Genomic DNA, 14,080 nt, shown 5'->3' with positions numbered 1-14,080 from the left:
GGGTTGGATTTGAGTGGGACTTTCACATCAGAGCTTATTTCTTGGGTGGCATTGAAAATTGGGTTGGGCAAATGTTTTGTTAGTGGGATGAATTGTAAAGGACCTGCCTAGCATGGGCCAGCAGGCCTCCTGCAGTGTTCCTCCTTTCTTATGTTCTTATGTTATGTTATGTTCTTATAAGAATGCAGAAATCAAGGAACTATCTGAAAGAGGTTGTGCCCTTAGCATTTATTTTTCAAAGGTTAAGGATATTAGCAGGGTGGCTAACCTTCAGTGTTCTCATTTCATAGTATCTGGTATGTTACTGTGTTGATTTACCATTTCCTGTGAATTCAGTTTACAGGACTAAGATTCTCATTCAGTACTTCGGGAGCTGTCCAGGTGGGAATTGATAACACAGGTTTGGGGCCTTATTTTTTGCACGTTCAGCATTACCAACCTATGGCCTTTTTATAGTAAACTTTTAATTGGTCAGGCATTGGCCTTTCCAAGTTCTGTGTGTGTGAAAATCTTTCATTTTTTATTTAATGGATCCATAGGGAGAAATGGTGAAATGGATATTTCCTGTCATATATGTTCCTCCTGTGGTAGGGTCATTGACTCCTAAGACAAGCTGGTGTGAATAGAAGAGTGGTACACCTGGATGCCATTCATGAAGCATTGGTAAGGGTGCAAAAGGTGGTATTACAAACAAAACTATGATGAAATTATGAGGATGATTACATGCTGCCAAGATTGGAAGCAGATATACAGTAGAACCCCCTTATCCACGGATTCGGTGTCTGCTGTTTCGGTTGTCCATGGTTTACTGTGGCCCAAAAATAACCCTTAATTTTGCTTAATAATGATACCAAAGCACATGATGGTGGCAGTTCTTCAAAGACTAAGAGAAGCCATGAAGTGCTTCCCATCAGTGAAAAAATGCTACTACTCAACCTATTGTGAGTAATCTGTCAATTAAACTTTATCATAGGTATGTATGTAAAAGAAAAATGTCTTATATATAGGGTTTGCTACAGTCTGCAGTTCCAGTATCCACTGAAAATCTTGCAATGTATCACCTGCAGATACCGGGGACTACTGTAATTGTACGGACAACTGATGCCAGTCAAGCTATCCCCCCTAGGGGTTAATGATTTACTTCATCATAGTCATAGCCAGCATGCTGTGGACACAGTTAAAGGTCATCAGAGACAGACTGATTATAAGGAATTAATTTCCGAGTTCTGAATCATTGTAGTCGTGTAGTGGTTTTATATGAGAAACATATCTTAGCAGATTGGTGAAAATGACCTAAATTTGGGTGAGGGGAAGGGGTCTTTTGAAATTGATGAGCATGTATGGCAGAATTTATAGTCACCTACAAAACACATGGATTGAGTCACCTACAAAACACATGGAATTTACAGCCACCTATAAAACACATGAAATTTATAGCCACCTACAAAACGCATGGAATTTACAGCAACCTACAAAATACGTGGAATTTAAAGGTCATTTAGAGAGGATGGAACAAAATAGAATGACTTGGAGAGTGTATAAATCTGTAGGGAAAGGAAGGTGGGGTAGGGGTCATCCTAGGAAAGGTTGGAGGGAGGGGGTAGAAGAGGTTTTGTGGGCAAGGGGCTTGGACTCTCGGCAAGCGTGCGTGAGTGTGTTAATAGGAGTGAATGGAGACGAATGGTTTTTGGGACCTGACGAGCTGTTGGAGTGTGAGCAGGGTAATATTTTGTGAAGGGATTCAGGGAAACCAGTTAGCCAGACTTGAGTCCTGTAGGTGGGAAGTACAGTGCCTGCACTTTACAGGAGGGGTTTGGGATGTTGGCTGTTTGGAGGGACATCTAAACTGTCGTATCTGAGTGCCCTTGCAAAGACAGTAATTATGTATGAATGATGGTGAAAGTGTTGAACGACTGTGAAAGCTTTTTCTTTTTTTTTGGATCACCCTGCTTTGGTGGGAAATGGCTGATGTATTGAAAAAAAAAAAAAAGGGTGTTTCATTGAGTAAAAGTTGGTTCTGATCTTCCTTGCACAAAAATATCTTCCCACCAGTGGTTTAGCACAGACTGTGTTATTGCTGGATTCAAGTAAGAAACCTCTCAAACCATTGTCTGCATTGTTTTTGGATATCAAGAAGGCACATGATGCTATCTACCATTCATTTGTATGCAGAGCTTTGTATAATCATTGAGCCTTCAAAGTAGTAATAAGATATATTATGTCTATCTATGAAGGAGCCATGACTGTCTTGTTTGGCAGAAGTGGCCATATAAATAAAGGGGTGAAACAGCAATCGTTTCTCATTTGTTTGATTTAAATGGTAGTTAATGAGGCATTAATGGCCCTGGATAACAACTAAGGTAAAACACTTCATGGATATGACCAAAAGATTCCCATTCTGGCTCCCTCTCACTGATGACATTGTGCTGCTGATGGAGACTGATGCAGGTCTTAATTTGCAGGTAAATTCATTCCTGCAGGCCCTGGCTATGGAGGGGGTTAGAACCTAACTTGCAGAAGTGTGTAACTTTTAAGTTTAAAACTGTGCTGAAGAACATGTGGTTGCATACTAGTGGCTTTCTTTGGGCCTAACAAGGTTTTATTACATGTAAATCACATTAACTTTGCACAGCATATAAGAAAAACTAATTTGATGAGTGATATTGTAAATTTGAGGTACTCTGGGGAGACCTGTTAAGCTGTTAAATGCCACTCGGGAGTATATATAATTTCCTTAACTGGTAGAGAAAAACCACCTCTGGAGGAGCTTGAAGAGCATTTGAACAACTTGGATCAAGCTTTTTTAAAACCTCAACCAAAGATGTACAAACTAAATTTCCATCTAATACCTGGTATTATACATACAGAACTGTGGTACTTGGCTAACAGAATATTAGGTCAAAAAGTCTGCAATTTGCCTAAGTGCTTGATGACATGCCGTTAGATTATTTTTTCTGCCTTGTAGTATGTGGTGGTTTAGGGTGTGCGTGCCTGTCTATAAGGGCACCTATACTCTGGAGGAACAGATTTAAGGTTTCTTGGATGCTATATTTATGTATAAATTATTTCATAATAATTTGTGTATTCTCCTATGTTGTAGGGTAGAAGCTGTAACTTAGGAAATGTGTTTAATCTAGACCTGTGACAACTATAGCAAACCCCCTCATAACGTATGGTTTATGTTCCTGAAAATTGGTTTGTAATTTAAAATAACATTGCTTGAAGTAAATAACATAGGAGAAAATATAGGGTTATATTCTATACACCTCCATATTTTCCAGACTTGTTTATTACTGTTGTATTAGGTGAAAACTGTTACTGTACAGTGCTCTTTACATTCTGGTAGTGGTTTATTTTTGAGTTGGAAGAGTGTGAAGAGGGTTAATGTGGGCCCACAGAGGTGAGGTATATGAATGTGGTTCTTGTATTCATGTGAATATACAGAGTTATCATTCGATGATAGTTGTATTAGTGCAATCAGGTATTCTATAATGCATCTTGGGCATGTTTACCCTGCAGTATTTTATAGTGCTGACCAGAAAACTGTGTCATAAAGGTAGTTGCTTTTTTTTTTCAAAACTTTTAAACCATCCAGCAGTAAACATACAGTATATTATTGTGGAAGCTTACCATCCTTCTTATACAGTTTTATAATATAATAGAATTCTGTGCACTATTATCTGAGCACTAACTGAAAACCTTTTCTTTGCTTTTCTTCATTTTACTCATCTGGTAATTTTTTTCATTTTTTTTTTTTTCAGTGAGCTTCCTGTCATTCTTTTGAACAGGTGACAATTTGTACTACTTACTGCACAAGCTCTTATTTTTTCTCTCATCATTTCTAATTTTACAGATGGTTGATTCATTCACACAAACCTCATGGACTGTTTCCATACCTAACACTTCCATTTTCTTTATTGTTCTTAGCCCTTTCAGGGTTTCTGATGTACTAGTATGGCTTATGCACCAGGGTTTTTGACGTGCTAGTACGCTTAAATTCTAGCACCCTCAAATTTAGTGAGAGAAAGCTGGTAGGCCTACATATGAAAGAATGGGTTTATGTGGTCAGTGTGCGCAGTATAAAAAGAATCCTGCAGCACACAGTGCGTAATGAGAAAAAAAAACTTTGACAGTGTTTTTGGTTTAAAACAGTGACTTTGCACTGTATTTTCGTATGGTATTTATGATGGTATTCTAGTTTTTCTGGTCTCATTTTATAGAATGGAAGACATATTACAGAAATTGAGGCGATTTTGATTGGTTTTACAATGAAAAGTACCTTAAAATTGAGCTCAAAATAGCAGAAATGTTCGATTTTTGCCAAAGTTCAAAAGTAAACAAATCATGCTACGCGTCTAATACACGTCAACTGGTGAGTCTAATATTCTTTCACAAGTGCGCTGATATTATTTATACCATTTCTACACTAATGCAGTAGTCAGCATAACAATAAATCTTCTACTTTTTGTGAGAATAAAAATTCAAAGTGGAAAGCAAAAGAATGTAAGAGGGGCATGGGGACGTGACTAATGAACAGAGGAAATGTTATTTTAGTGCCAGGTAGTAGGTTGGTAGACAGCAACCACCCAGGGAAGTACTACCGTCCTGCCAGATGACTGTGAAACAAAAACCTGTAACTGTTTTGCATGATGGTAGGATTGCTGGTTTCTTTTTCTGTCTCATAAACACGCTAAGATAACAGGGATATCTTGCTACTCCTACTTACACTTTGGTCACACTTCACAGACACGCACATGCATATATATATATACATACATCTAGGTTTTTCTCCTTTTTCTAAATAGCTCTTGTTCTTTTTTATTTCTTCTATTGTCCATGGGGAAGTGGAAAAGAATCTTTCCTCCGTAAGCCATGCGTGTCGTATGAGGCGACTAAAATGCCGGGAGCAATGGGCTAGTAACCCCTTCTCCTGTATACAATTACTAAAAAAGAGAAGAAGAAAAACTTTATAAAACTGGGTTGCTTAAATGTGCGTGGATGTAGTGCGGATGACAAGAAACAGATGATTGCTGATGTTATGAATGAAAAGAAGTTGGATGTCCTGGCCCTAAGCGAAACAAAGCTGAAGGGGGTAGGAGAGTTTCAGTGGGGGGAAATAAATGGGATTAAATCTGGAGTATCTGAGAGAGTTAGAGCAAAGGAAGGGGTAGCAGTAATGTTAAATGATCAGTTATGGAAGGAGAAAAGAGAATATGAATGTGTAAATTCAAGAATTATGTGGATTAAAGTAAAGGTTGGATGCGAGAAGTGGGTCATAATAAGCGTGTATGCACCTGGAGAAGAGAGGAATGCAGAGGAGAGAGAGAGATTTTGGGAGATGTTAAGTGAATGTATAGGAGCCTTTGAACCAAGTGAGAGAGTAATTGTGGTAGGGGACTTGAATGCTAAAGTAGGAGAAACTTTTAGAGAGGGTGTGGTAGGTAAGTTTGGGGTGCCAGGTGTAAATGATAATGGGAGCCCTTTGATTGAACTTTGTATAGAAAGGGGTTTAGTTATAGGTAATACATATTTTAAGAAAAAGAGGATAAATAAGTATACACGATATGATGTAGGGCGAAATGACAGTAGTTTGTTGGATTATGTATTGGTAGATAAAAGACTGTTGAGTAGACTTCAGGATGTACATGTTTATAGAGGGGCCACAGATATATCAGATCACTTTCTAGTTGTAGCTACACTGAGAGTAAAAGGTAGATGGGATACAAGGAGAATAGAAGCATCAGGGAAGAGAGAGGTGAAGGTTTATAAACTAAAAGAGGAGGCAGTTAGGGTAAGATATAAACAGCTATTGGAGGATAGATGGGCTAATGAGAGCATAGGCAATGGGGTCGAAGAGGTATGGGGTAGGTTTAAAAATGTAGTGTTAGAGTGTTCAGCAGAAGTTTGTGGTTACAGGAAAGTGGGTGCAGGAGGGAAGAGGAGCGATTGGTGGAATGATGATGTAAAGAGAGTAGTAAGGGAGAAAAAGTTAGCATATGAGAAGTTTTTACAAAGTAGAAGTGATGCAAGGAGGGAAGAGTATATGGAGAAAAAGAGAGAAGTTAAGAGAGTGGTGAAGCAATGTAAAAAGAGAGCAAATGAGAGAGTGGGTGAGATGTTATCAACAAATTTTGTTGAAAATAAGAAAAAGTTTTGGAGTGAGATTAACAAGTTAAGAAAGCCTAGAGAACAAATGGATTTGTCAGTTAAAAATAGGAGAGGAGAGTTATTAAATGGAGAGTTAGAGGTATTGGGAAGATGGAAGGAATATTTTGAGGAATTGTTAAATGTTGATGAAGATAGGGAAGCTGTGATTTCGTGTATAGGGCAAGGAGGAATAACGTCTTGTAGGAGTGAGGAAGAGCCAGTTGTGAGTGTGGGGGAAGTTCGTGAGGCAGTAGGTAAAATGAAAGGGGGTAAGGCAGCCGGGATTGATGGGATAAAGATAGAAATGTTAAAAGCAGGTGGGGATATAGTTTTGGAGTGGTTGGTGCAATTATTTAATAAATGTATGGAAGAGGGTAAGGTACCTAGGGATTGGCAGAGAGCATGCATAGTTCCTTTGTATAAAGGCAAAGGGGATAAAAGAGAGTGCAAAAATTATAGGGGGATAAGTCTGTTGAGTGTACCTGGTAAAGTGTATGGTAGAGTTATAATTGAAAGAATTAAGAGTAAGACGGAGAATAGGATAGCAGATGAACAAGGAGGCTTTAGGAAAGGTAGGGGGTGTGTGGACCAGGTGTTTACAGTGAAACATATAAGTGAGCAGTATTTAGATAAGGCTAAAGAGGTCTTTGTGGCATTTATGGATTTGGAAAAGGCGTATGACAGGGTGGATAGGGGGGCAATGTGGCAGATGTTGCAAGTGTATGGTGTAGGAGGTAGGTTACTGAAAGCAGTGAAGAGTTTTTACGAGGATAGTGAGGCTCAAGTTAGAGTATGTAGGAAAGAGGGAAATTTTTTCCCAGTAAAAGTAGGCCTTAGACAAGGATGTGTGATGTCACCGTGGTTGTTTAATATATTTATAGATGGGGTTGTAAGAGAAGTAAATGCGAGGGTCTTGGCAAGAGGCGTGGAGTTGAAAGATAAAGAATCACACACAAAGTGGGAGTTGTCACAGCTGCTCTTTGCTGATGACACTGTGCTCTTGGGAGATTCTGAAGAGAAGTTGCAGAGATTGGTGGATGAATTTGGTAGGGTGTGCAAAAGAAGAAAATTAAAGGTGAATACAGGAAAGAGTAAGGTTATGAGGATAACAAAAAGATTAGGTGATGAAAGATTGAATATCAGATTGGAGGGAGAGAGTATGGAGGAGGTGAACGTATTCAGATATTTGGGAGTGGACGTGTCAGCGGATGGGTCTATGAAAGATGAGGTGAATCATAGAATTGATGAGGGAAAAAGAGTGAGTGGTGCACTTAGGAGTCTGTGGAGACAAAGAACTTTGTCCTTGGAGGCAAAGAGGGGAATGTATGAGAGTATAGTTTTACCAACGCTCTTATATGGGTGTGAAGCGTGGGTGATGAATGTTGCAGCGAGGAGAAGGCTGGAGGCAGTGGAGATGTCATGTCTGAGGGAAATGTGTGGTGTGAATATAATGCAGAGAATTCGTAGTTTGGAAGTTAGGAGGAGGTGCGGGATTACCAAAACTGTTGTCCAGAGGGCTGAGGAAGGGTTGTTGAGGTGGTTCGGACATGTAGAGAGAATGGAGCGAAACAGAATGACTTCAAGAGTGTATCAGTCTGTAGTGGAAGGAAGGCGGGGTAGGGGTCGGCCTAGGAAGGGTTGGAGGGAGGGGGTAAAGGAGGTTTTGTGTGCGAGGGGCTTGGACTTCCAGCAGGCATGCGTGAGCGTGTTTGATAGGAGTGAATGGAGACAAATGGTTTTTAATACTTGACGTGCTGTTGGAGTGTGAGCAAAGTAACATTTATGAAGGGATTCAGGGAAACCGGCAGGCCGGACTTGAGTCCTGGAGATGGGAAGTACAGTGCCTGCACTCTGAAGGAGGGGTGTTAATGTTGCAGTTTAAAAACTGTAGTGTAAAGCACCCTTCTGGCAAGACAGTGATGGAGTGAATGATGGTGAAAGTTTTTCTTTTTCGGGCCACCCTGCCTTGGTGGGAATCGGCCGGTGTGATAATAATAAAAAAAAAATTTGGAAATTGGCATCTTTTGAAATTTGTGAAATTGGCAAAATTGCTAAATTCTGACCACTTTATTGGATAGTTGAAATCGGTAAATGGGTGGTTTCTTGTACTCATTCAATAGAAAAAATGGAGTTCTAGCGAAATAGTTATGATTTTTGTCAACTAGTACACTGGAATTGGCCGAAAATAGGGCTCGAAGTGGGCAAAACTGCCGATGCGTAAACATCATCGAGACCGCTAACTTCGCGAGAGCATAATTCTGTAAGTTTTCCATCAAATTTCATACTTTTGGTGTCATTATGATCGGGAAAAGATTCTCTTATCTTTTCATAAGAAAAATTTTTTTTTTTTTTTTTTTTTTGAAAATTTGTTGACCCTGAGAACAAGTCTGGGAGAGGGCCTATCGACCCTGAAAGGGTTAATACCTCCAGCATCACTAATATTTCTCTTTGGTATTATGGGTAATATACAGAGATCAGATAGTGATGAAAATATCCAAAATAGCTTGATAAACATTGAGTGAGGTGGACATTTTCAGATTCCATCTATAGGTTGCTTGCGTTGTTAGTGGAAGGGAAGAGTTATGTACCATGGAGTGTAGTACTCAGATTTTGTGATATGTAGTACCAATATTTTTTATGCTAGCTGATATTTTAACACTTGACAGTGCATAATATCAAGATTCTCATGCTCTTCTACTATTTGGCTGCACTTTATCAACTGCATTACAACAAAATTGGGCAGTGTGAAGTCATGTTGTAAAATGGTTTACAGTAATACACACTGTTTATGCTTTAGGCTTTGTATATCACTGACCATGGAGCAATCTGGACTAATGCTTTTATATTACAGTCGGGGCTCATGCTGTTATATTACAATCTGGGTTCATGCTGTTATATTACAATCTGGGTTCATGCTGTTATATTACAATCTGGGTTCATGCTGTTATATTACAATCTGGGTTCATGCTGTTATATTACAATCTGGGTTCATGCTGTTATATTACAATCTGGGTTCATGCTGTTATATTACAATCTGGGTTCATGCTGTTATATTACAATCTGGGTTCATGCTGTTATATTACAATCTGGGTTCATGCTGTTATATTACAATCTGGGTTCATGCTGTTATATTACAATCTGGGCTCATGCTGTTATATTACAATCTGGGCTCATGCTGTTATATTACAATCTGGGTTCATGCTGTTATATTACAATCTGGGTTCATGCTGTTATATTACAATCTGGGTTCATGCTGTTATATTACAATCTGGGTTCATGCTGTTATATTACAATCTGGGTTCATGCTGTTATATTACAATCTGGGTTCATGCTGTTATATTACAATCTGGGTTCATGCTGTTATATTACAATCTGGGCTCATGCTGTTATATTACAATCTGGGCTCATGCTGTTATATTACAATCTGGGCTCATGTTGTTATATTACAATCTGGGTTCATGCTGTTATATTACAATCTGGGTTCATGCTGTTATATTACAATCTGGGTTCATGCTGTTATATTACAATCTGGGTTCATGCTGTTATATTACAATCTGGGTTCATGCTGTTATATTACAATCTGGGTTCATGCTGTTATATTACAATCTGGGTTCATGCTGTTATATTACAATCTGGGCTCATGCTGTTATATTACAATCTGGGTTCATGTTGTTATATTACAATCTGGGTTCATGCTGTTATATTACAATCTGGGTTCATGCTGTTATATTACAATCTGGGCTCATGCTGTTATATTACAATCTGGGCTCATGCTGTTATATTACAATCTGGGTTCATGTTGTTATATTACAATCTGGGTTCATGCTGTTATATTACAATCTGGGTTCATGCTGTTATATTACAATCTGGGTTCATGCTGTTATATTACAATCTGGGTTCATGCTGTTATATTACAATCTGGGTTCATGCTGTTATATTACAATCTGGGCTCATGCTGTTATATTACAATCTGGGCTCATGCTGTTATATTACAATCTGGGTTCATGTTGTTATATTACAATCTGGGTTCATGCTGTTATATTACAATCTGGGTTCATGTTGTTATATTACAATCTGGGTTCATGCTGTTATATTACAATCTGGGTTCATGCTGTTATATTACAATCTGGGTTCATGCTGTTATATTACAATCTGGGCTCATGCTGTTATATTACAATCTGGGCTCATGCTGTTATATTACAATCTGGGCTCATGCTGTTATATTACAATCTGGGTTCATGCTGTTATATTACAATCTGGGTTCATGCTGTTATATTACAATCTGGGCTCATGCTGTTATATTACAATCTGGGTTCATGCTGTTATATTACAATCTGGGTTCATGTTGTTATATTACAATCTGGGTTCATGCTGTTATATTACAATCTGGGTTCATGCTGTTATATTACAATCTGGGCTCATGCTGTTATATTACAATCTGGGTTCATGTTGTTATATTACAATCTGGGTTCATGCTGTTATATTACAATCTGGGTTCATGCTGTTATATTACAATCTGGGTTCATGTTGTTACATTATAATCTGGATTCATGCTGTTATATTACAATCTGGGTTCATGCTGTTATATTACAATCTGGGTTCATGCTGTTATATTACAATCTGGGCTCATGCTGTTATATTACATTCTGGGTTCATGTTGTTATATTACAATCTGGGCTCATGCTGTTATATTACAATCTGGGTTCATGCTGTTATATTACAATCTGGGTTCATGTTGTTATATTACAATCTGGGTTCATGCTGTTATATTACAATCTGGGTTCATGCTGTTATATTACAATCTGGGTTCATGCTGTTATATTACAATCTGGGTTCATGTTGTTATATTACAATCTGGGTTCATGTTATATTACAATCTGGGCTCATGCTGTTATATTACAATCTGGGCTCATGCTGTTATATTACATTCTGGGTTCATGTTGTTATATTACAATCTGGGTTCATGCTGTTATATTACAATCTGGGTTCATGTTGTTATATTACAATCTGGGCTCATGCTGTTATATTACAATCTGGGTTCATGTTGTTATATTACAATCTGGGTTCATGTTGTTATATTACAATCTGGGCTCATGCTGTTATATTACAATCTGGGCTCATGCTGTTATATTACAATCTGGGTTCATGTTGTTATATTACAATCTGGGTTCATGTTGTTATATTACAATCTGGGTTCATGTTGTTATATTACAATCTGGGCTCATGCTGTTATATTACAATCTGGGCTCATGCTGTTATATTACATTCTGGGTTCATGTTGTTATATTACAATCTGGGTTCATGCTGTTATATTACAATCTGGGTTCATGCTGTTATATTACAATCTGGGTTCATGTTGTTACATTATAATCTGGATTCATGCTGTTATATTACAATCTGGGTTCATGCTGTTACATTACAGTCTGGGTTCATGTTGTTATATTACAATCTGGGTTCATGCTGTTATATTACAATCTGGGTTCATGTTGTTATATTACAATCTGGGTTCATGTTGTTATAATCTGGGTTCATGTTGTTATATTACAATCTGGGTTCATGTTGTTATATTACAATCTGGGTTCATGTTGTTATATTACAATCTGGGTTCATGCTGTTATATTACAATCTGGGTTCATACTCTTGTTCTGACTAGATTTTTTTTATTCATTATAAAGTCCTCACTACTAAACTTTCATCATCAGCAGAAATAAAACCAAAACCAGTTCAGGGAACAGGCTATGGCGTTAAACTTGCAGACCTTAAGAAAGAAGGGACCACTAAGAAGGAGCCAGAAAACTTGACAAGTAATGGCACAGCAAAAATCCTGGGATCTTCAGGTTCTTCAGCATTCCAGCCAGTACAGAAAACAAAAGAAACTCTCAAGGAAAATGGTAAGTACTTTATATGGGAAGATCTGAGAGTCTTCACTGTGCTGCATTTATGAACATTTCATAAGAGGAATGTGTTTCTCTAGTACAAAAACTGTCCATAATCTGAGATTACTTTTGGGGAGATGTTGTTGCTGAAATGTGTCATTGATTTCGCTTAATGAAGTAAATAATGTAGTTAGCAAAATACTTGGTGCTTTTTTGTATGTTACCATTATTACTTGCTTTGAGTAAAGCTCCCTGAATAAGTGATTTATGGTTTCCCTGAATCCTTGCACAAATGTTACCTTGCTCACAACACTCCAACAGCATGCCAAAATATAAAAACCACTTGCCTCTACTCCTGTCTAACATGCTAACTCAAAGCCTCCTTTACTCCTTCCCTCTATCCAGATTTATATGCTCTTTTAGTCATCCTATTTGCTCCATCCTCTGTTTGTCCAAACCAGCTCAGCAACTCTGTCTCCACCCTTTGTATAATATTTTCTAAAATATCTTATTTTTTTCTCCCTATCCCTATTTTTCAGAATGTTTATATTTTTAAGTATAGTATTCTTCTTTCTTTCTTTTAACAAACCAGCTGTATCCCACTGAAGTATAGTAATAGTATTCAAATATTTGTTTGAATATAGTTTATATACTGTACTGCAGAAAATTCGTAGTGTGGAAATTAGGAGGAGGTGTGGAGTTAATAAAAGTATTATTCAGAGTGCTGAAGACAGGTTATAATGGTGTTTTGATCATTTAGAGAGGATGGAGCAAAATAAGCGGACTTGGAGCGTGTATAACTCTATAGTGGAGGGGAGAAGAGGTAGGGGTCATCTTAGGAAAGGATGGAGGGAGAGGGTAAAAGAGGGTTTTGTGTGCAATGTGACTGGACATGCAGCAGGCATGTGTGAGCACGTTAGATAGGAGTGAATGGAGACTAATGGGTTTTGAGATCTGATGAGGTGTTGGAGTGTGAGCAGGGTAATATTTTGTAAAGGGATTAAGGGAAACTGGCTAGCTGGACTTGAGTTCTAGAGGTGGGGCATACACTGCCTGCACTTTAAAAGGAGGGGTTTGGGATATTGGCTGTTTGGAGTGACATCTAAACTGTCATATCTGTGTGCCTCTGCAAAGACAGTGATATTGTGCGAATGATGGTGAAAGTGTTAATTTTTTTTTTTTGATCACCTTGCCTTGGTGGGAGACAGCTGGCATATTAAAAAAATAAAAATTTTAATTTCTGCATAATAATTCTTTGCATAATATTTACACCACACATTGCCCTCAGACACAACATCTCCACTGCCTCCAGTCTCCTCTTCACTGCAGTATTCACAATCCATGCTTCACAGCCATATAAGAGTGTTGGTACCACTATACTCTAGTACATTCCCTTTGTCTCCATGGATAATGTTTTTTTTGTCTTCACAGATACTCCAATACACCACTGACCTTTTTTCTTTCATCAGTTTTATGGTTAACCTCATCCTTCATAAATCCATCTGCTGACAAATCTACTCCCAAATATATGAACACATTCACTTCTTCCTCTAGGTAGTAGGTTGGTAGACAGCAATCACCAAGGGAAGTACTACTGTCCTGCCAAGTGAGTGTGAAACGGAAACCTGTAATTGTTTTATATGATGGTAGGATTGCTGGTGGCTTTTTTTCTCTCTCATAAACATGCAAGATTTCAGGTACATCTTGCTACTTCAACCTCCACTTAGGTCACACTACACTTGCATGTACAAGCATGTATATATACACACTCTTCTGGGTTTTCTTACATTTTCTTACTAGTTCTTGTTCTTGTTTATTTCTTATCTCCATGGGGAAGTGGAACAGAATTCTTCCTCCATAAGCCATGCATGTCGTAGGTGACTAAAATGCCAAGAGCAAGGGGCTGGTAACCCTTTCTCCTGTATATGTTACTAAATTTAAAAGGAGAAACTTTAGTTTTTCCTTTTGGACCACCCTGCCTTGGTGGGATATGGCCGATTTGTTGAAAGAAGATTCACCTCTTCCATACCCCCTCTCTCCTTCCAATGTGATATCCA

The 14,080-nt window shown here is 38.2% G+C and overlaps 1 protein-coding gene across 2 annotated transcripts in view; it reads left to right on the top strand.

Annotated features, from left to right (window-relative positions):
• Window positions 1–12,106, top strand: part of LOC128687801 (CD2-associated protein-like) — a 36,892-nt gene extending 24,786 nt beyond the window's left edge. Inside the window, exon 3 of one of the 2 annotated variants that reach the window (XM_070083846.1) lies at window positions 11,853–12,106. In XM_070083846.1, coding sequence (XP_069939947.1) covers window positions 11,853–12,091 — 239 coding nt within the window. In that variant the 3' untranslated portion in view covers window positions 12,092–12,106. Of the gene's footprint in view, window positions 1–11,849 lie in introns of both variants that reach the window. The other variant, XM_070083845.1, reaches the window with a different exon arrangement.
• The last annotated feature ends 1,974 nt before the right edge of the window (window positions 12,107–14,080 follow it).

Source organism: Cherax quadricarinatus, chromosome 10 (genome assembly GCF_038502225.1).
Source record: "Cherax quadricarinatus isolate ZL_2023a chromosome 10, ASM3850222v1, whole genome shotgun sequence".
In the NCBI taxonomy this organism is placed as follows: Eukaryota; Metazoa; Arthropoda; class Malacostraca; order Decapoda; family Parastacidae; genus Cherax; species Cherax quadricarinatus.
This window is presented reverse-complemented; position numbering and strand designations above follow the sequence as displayed.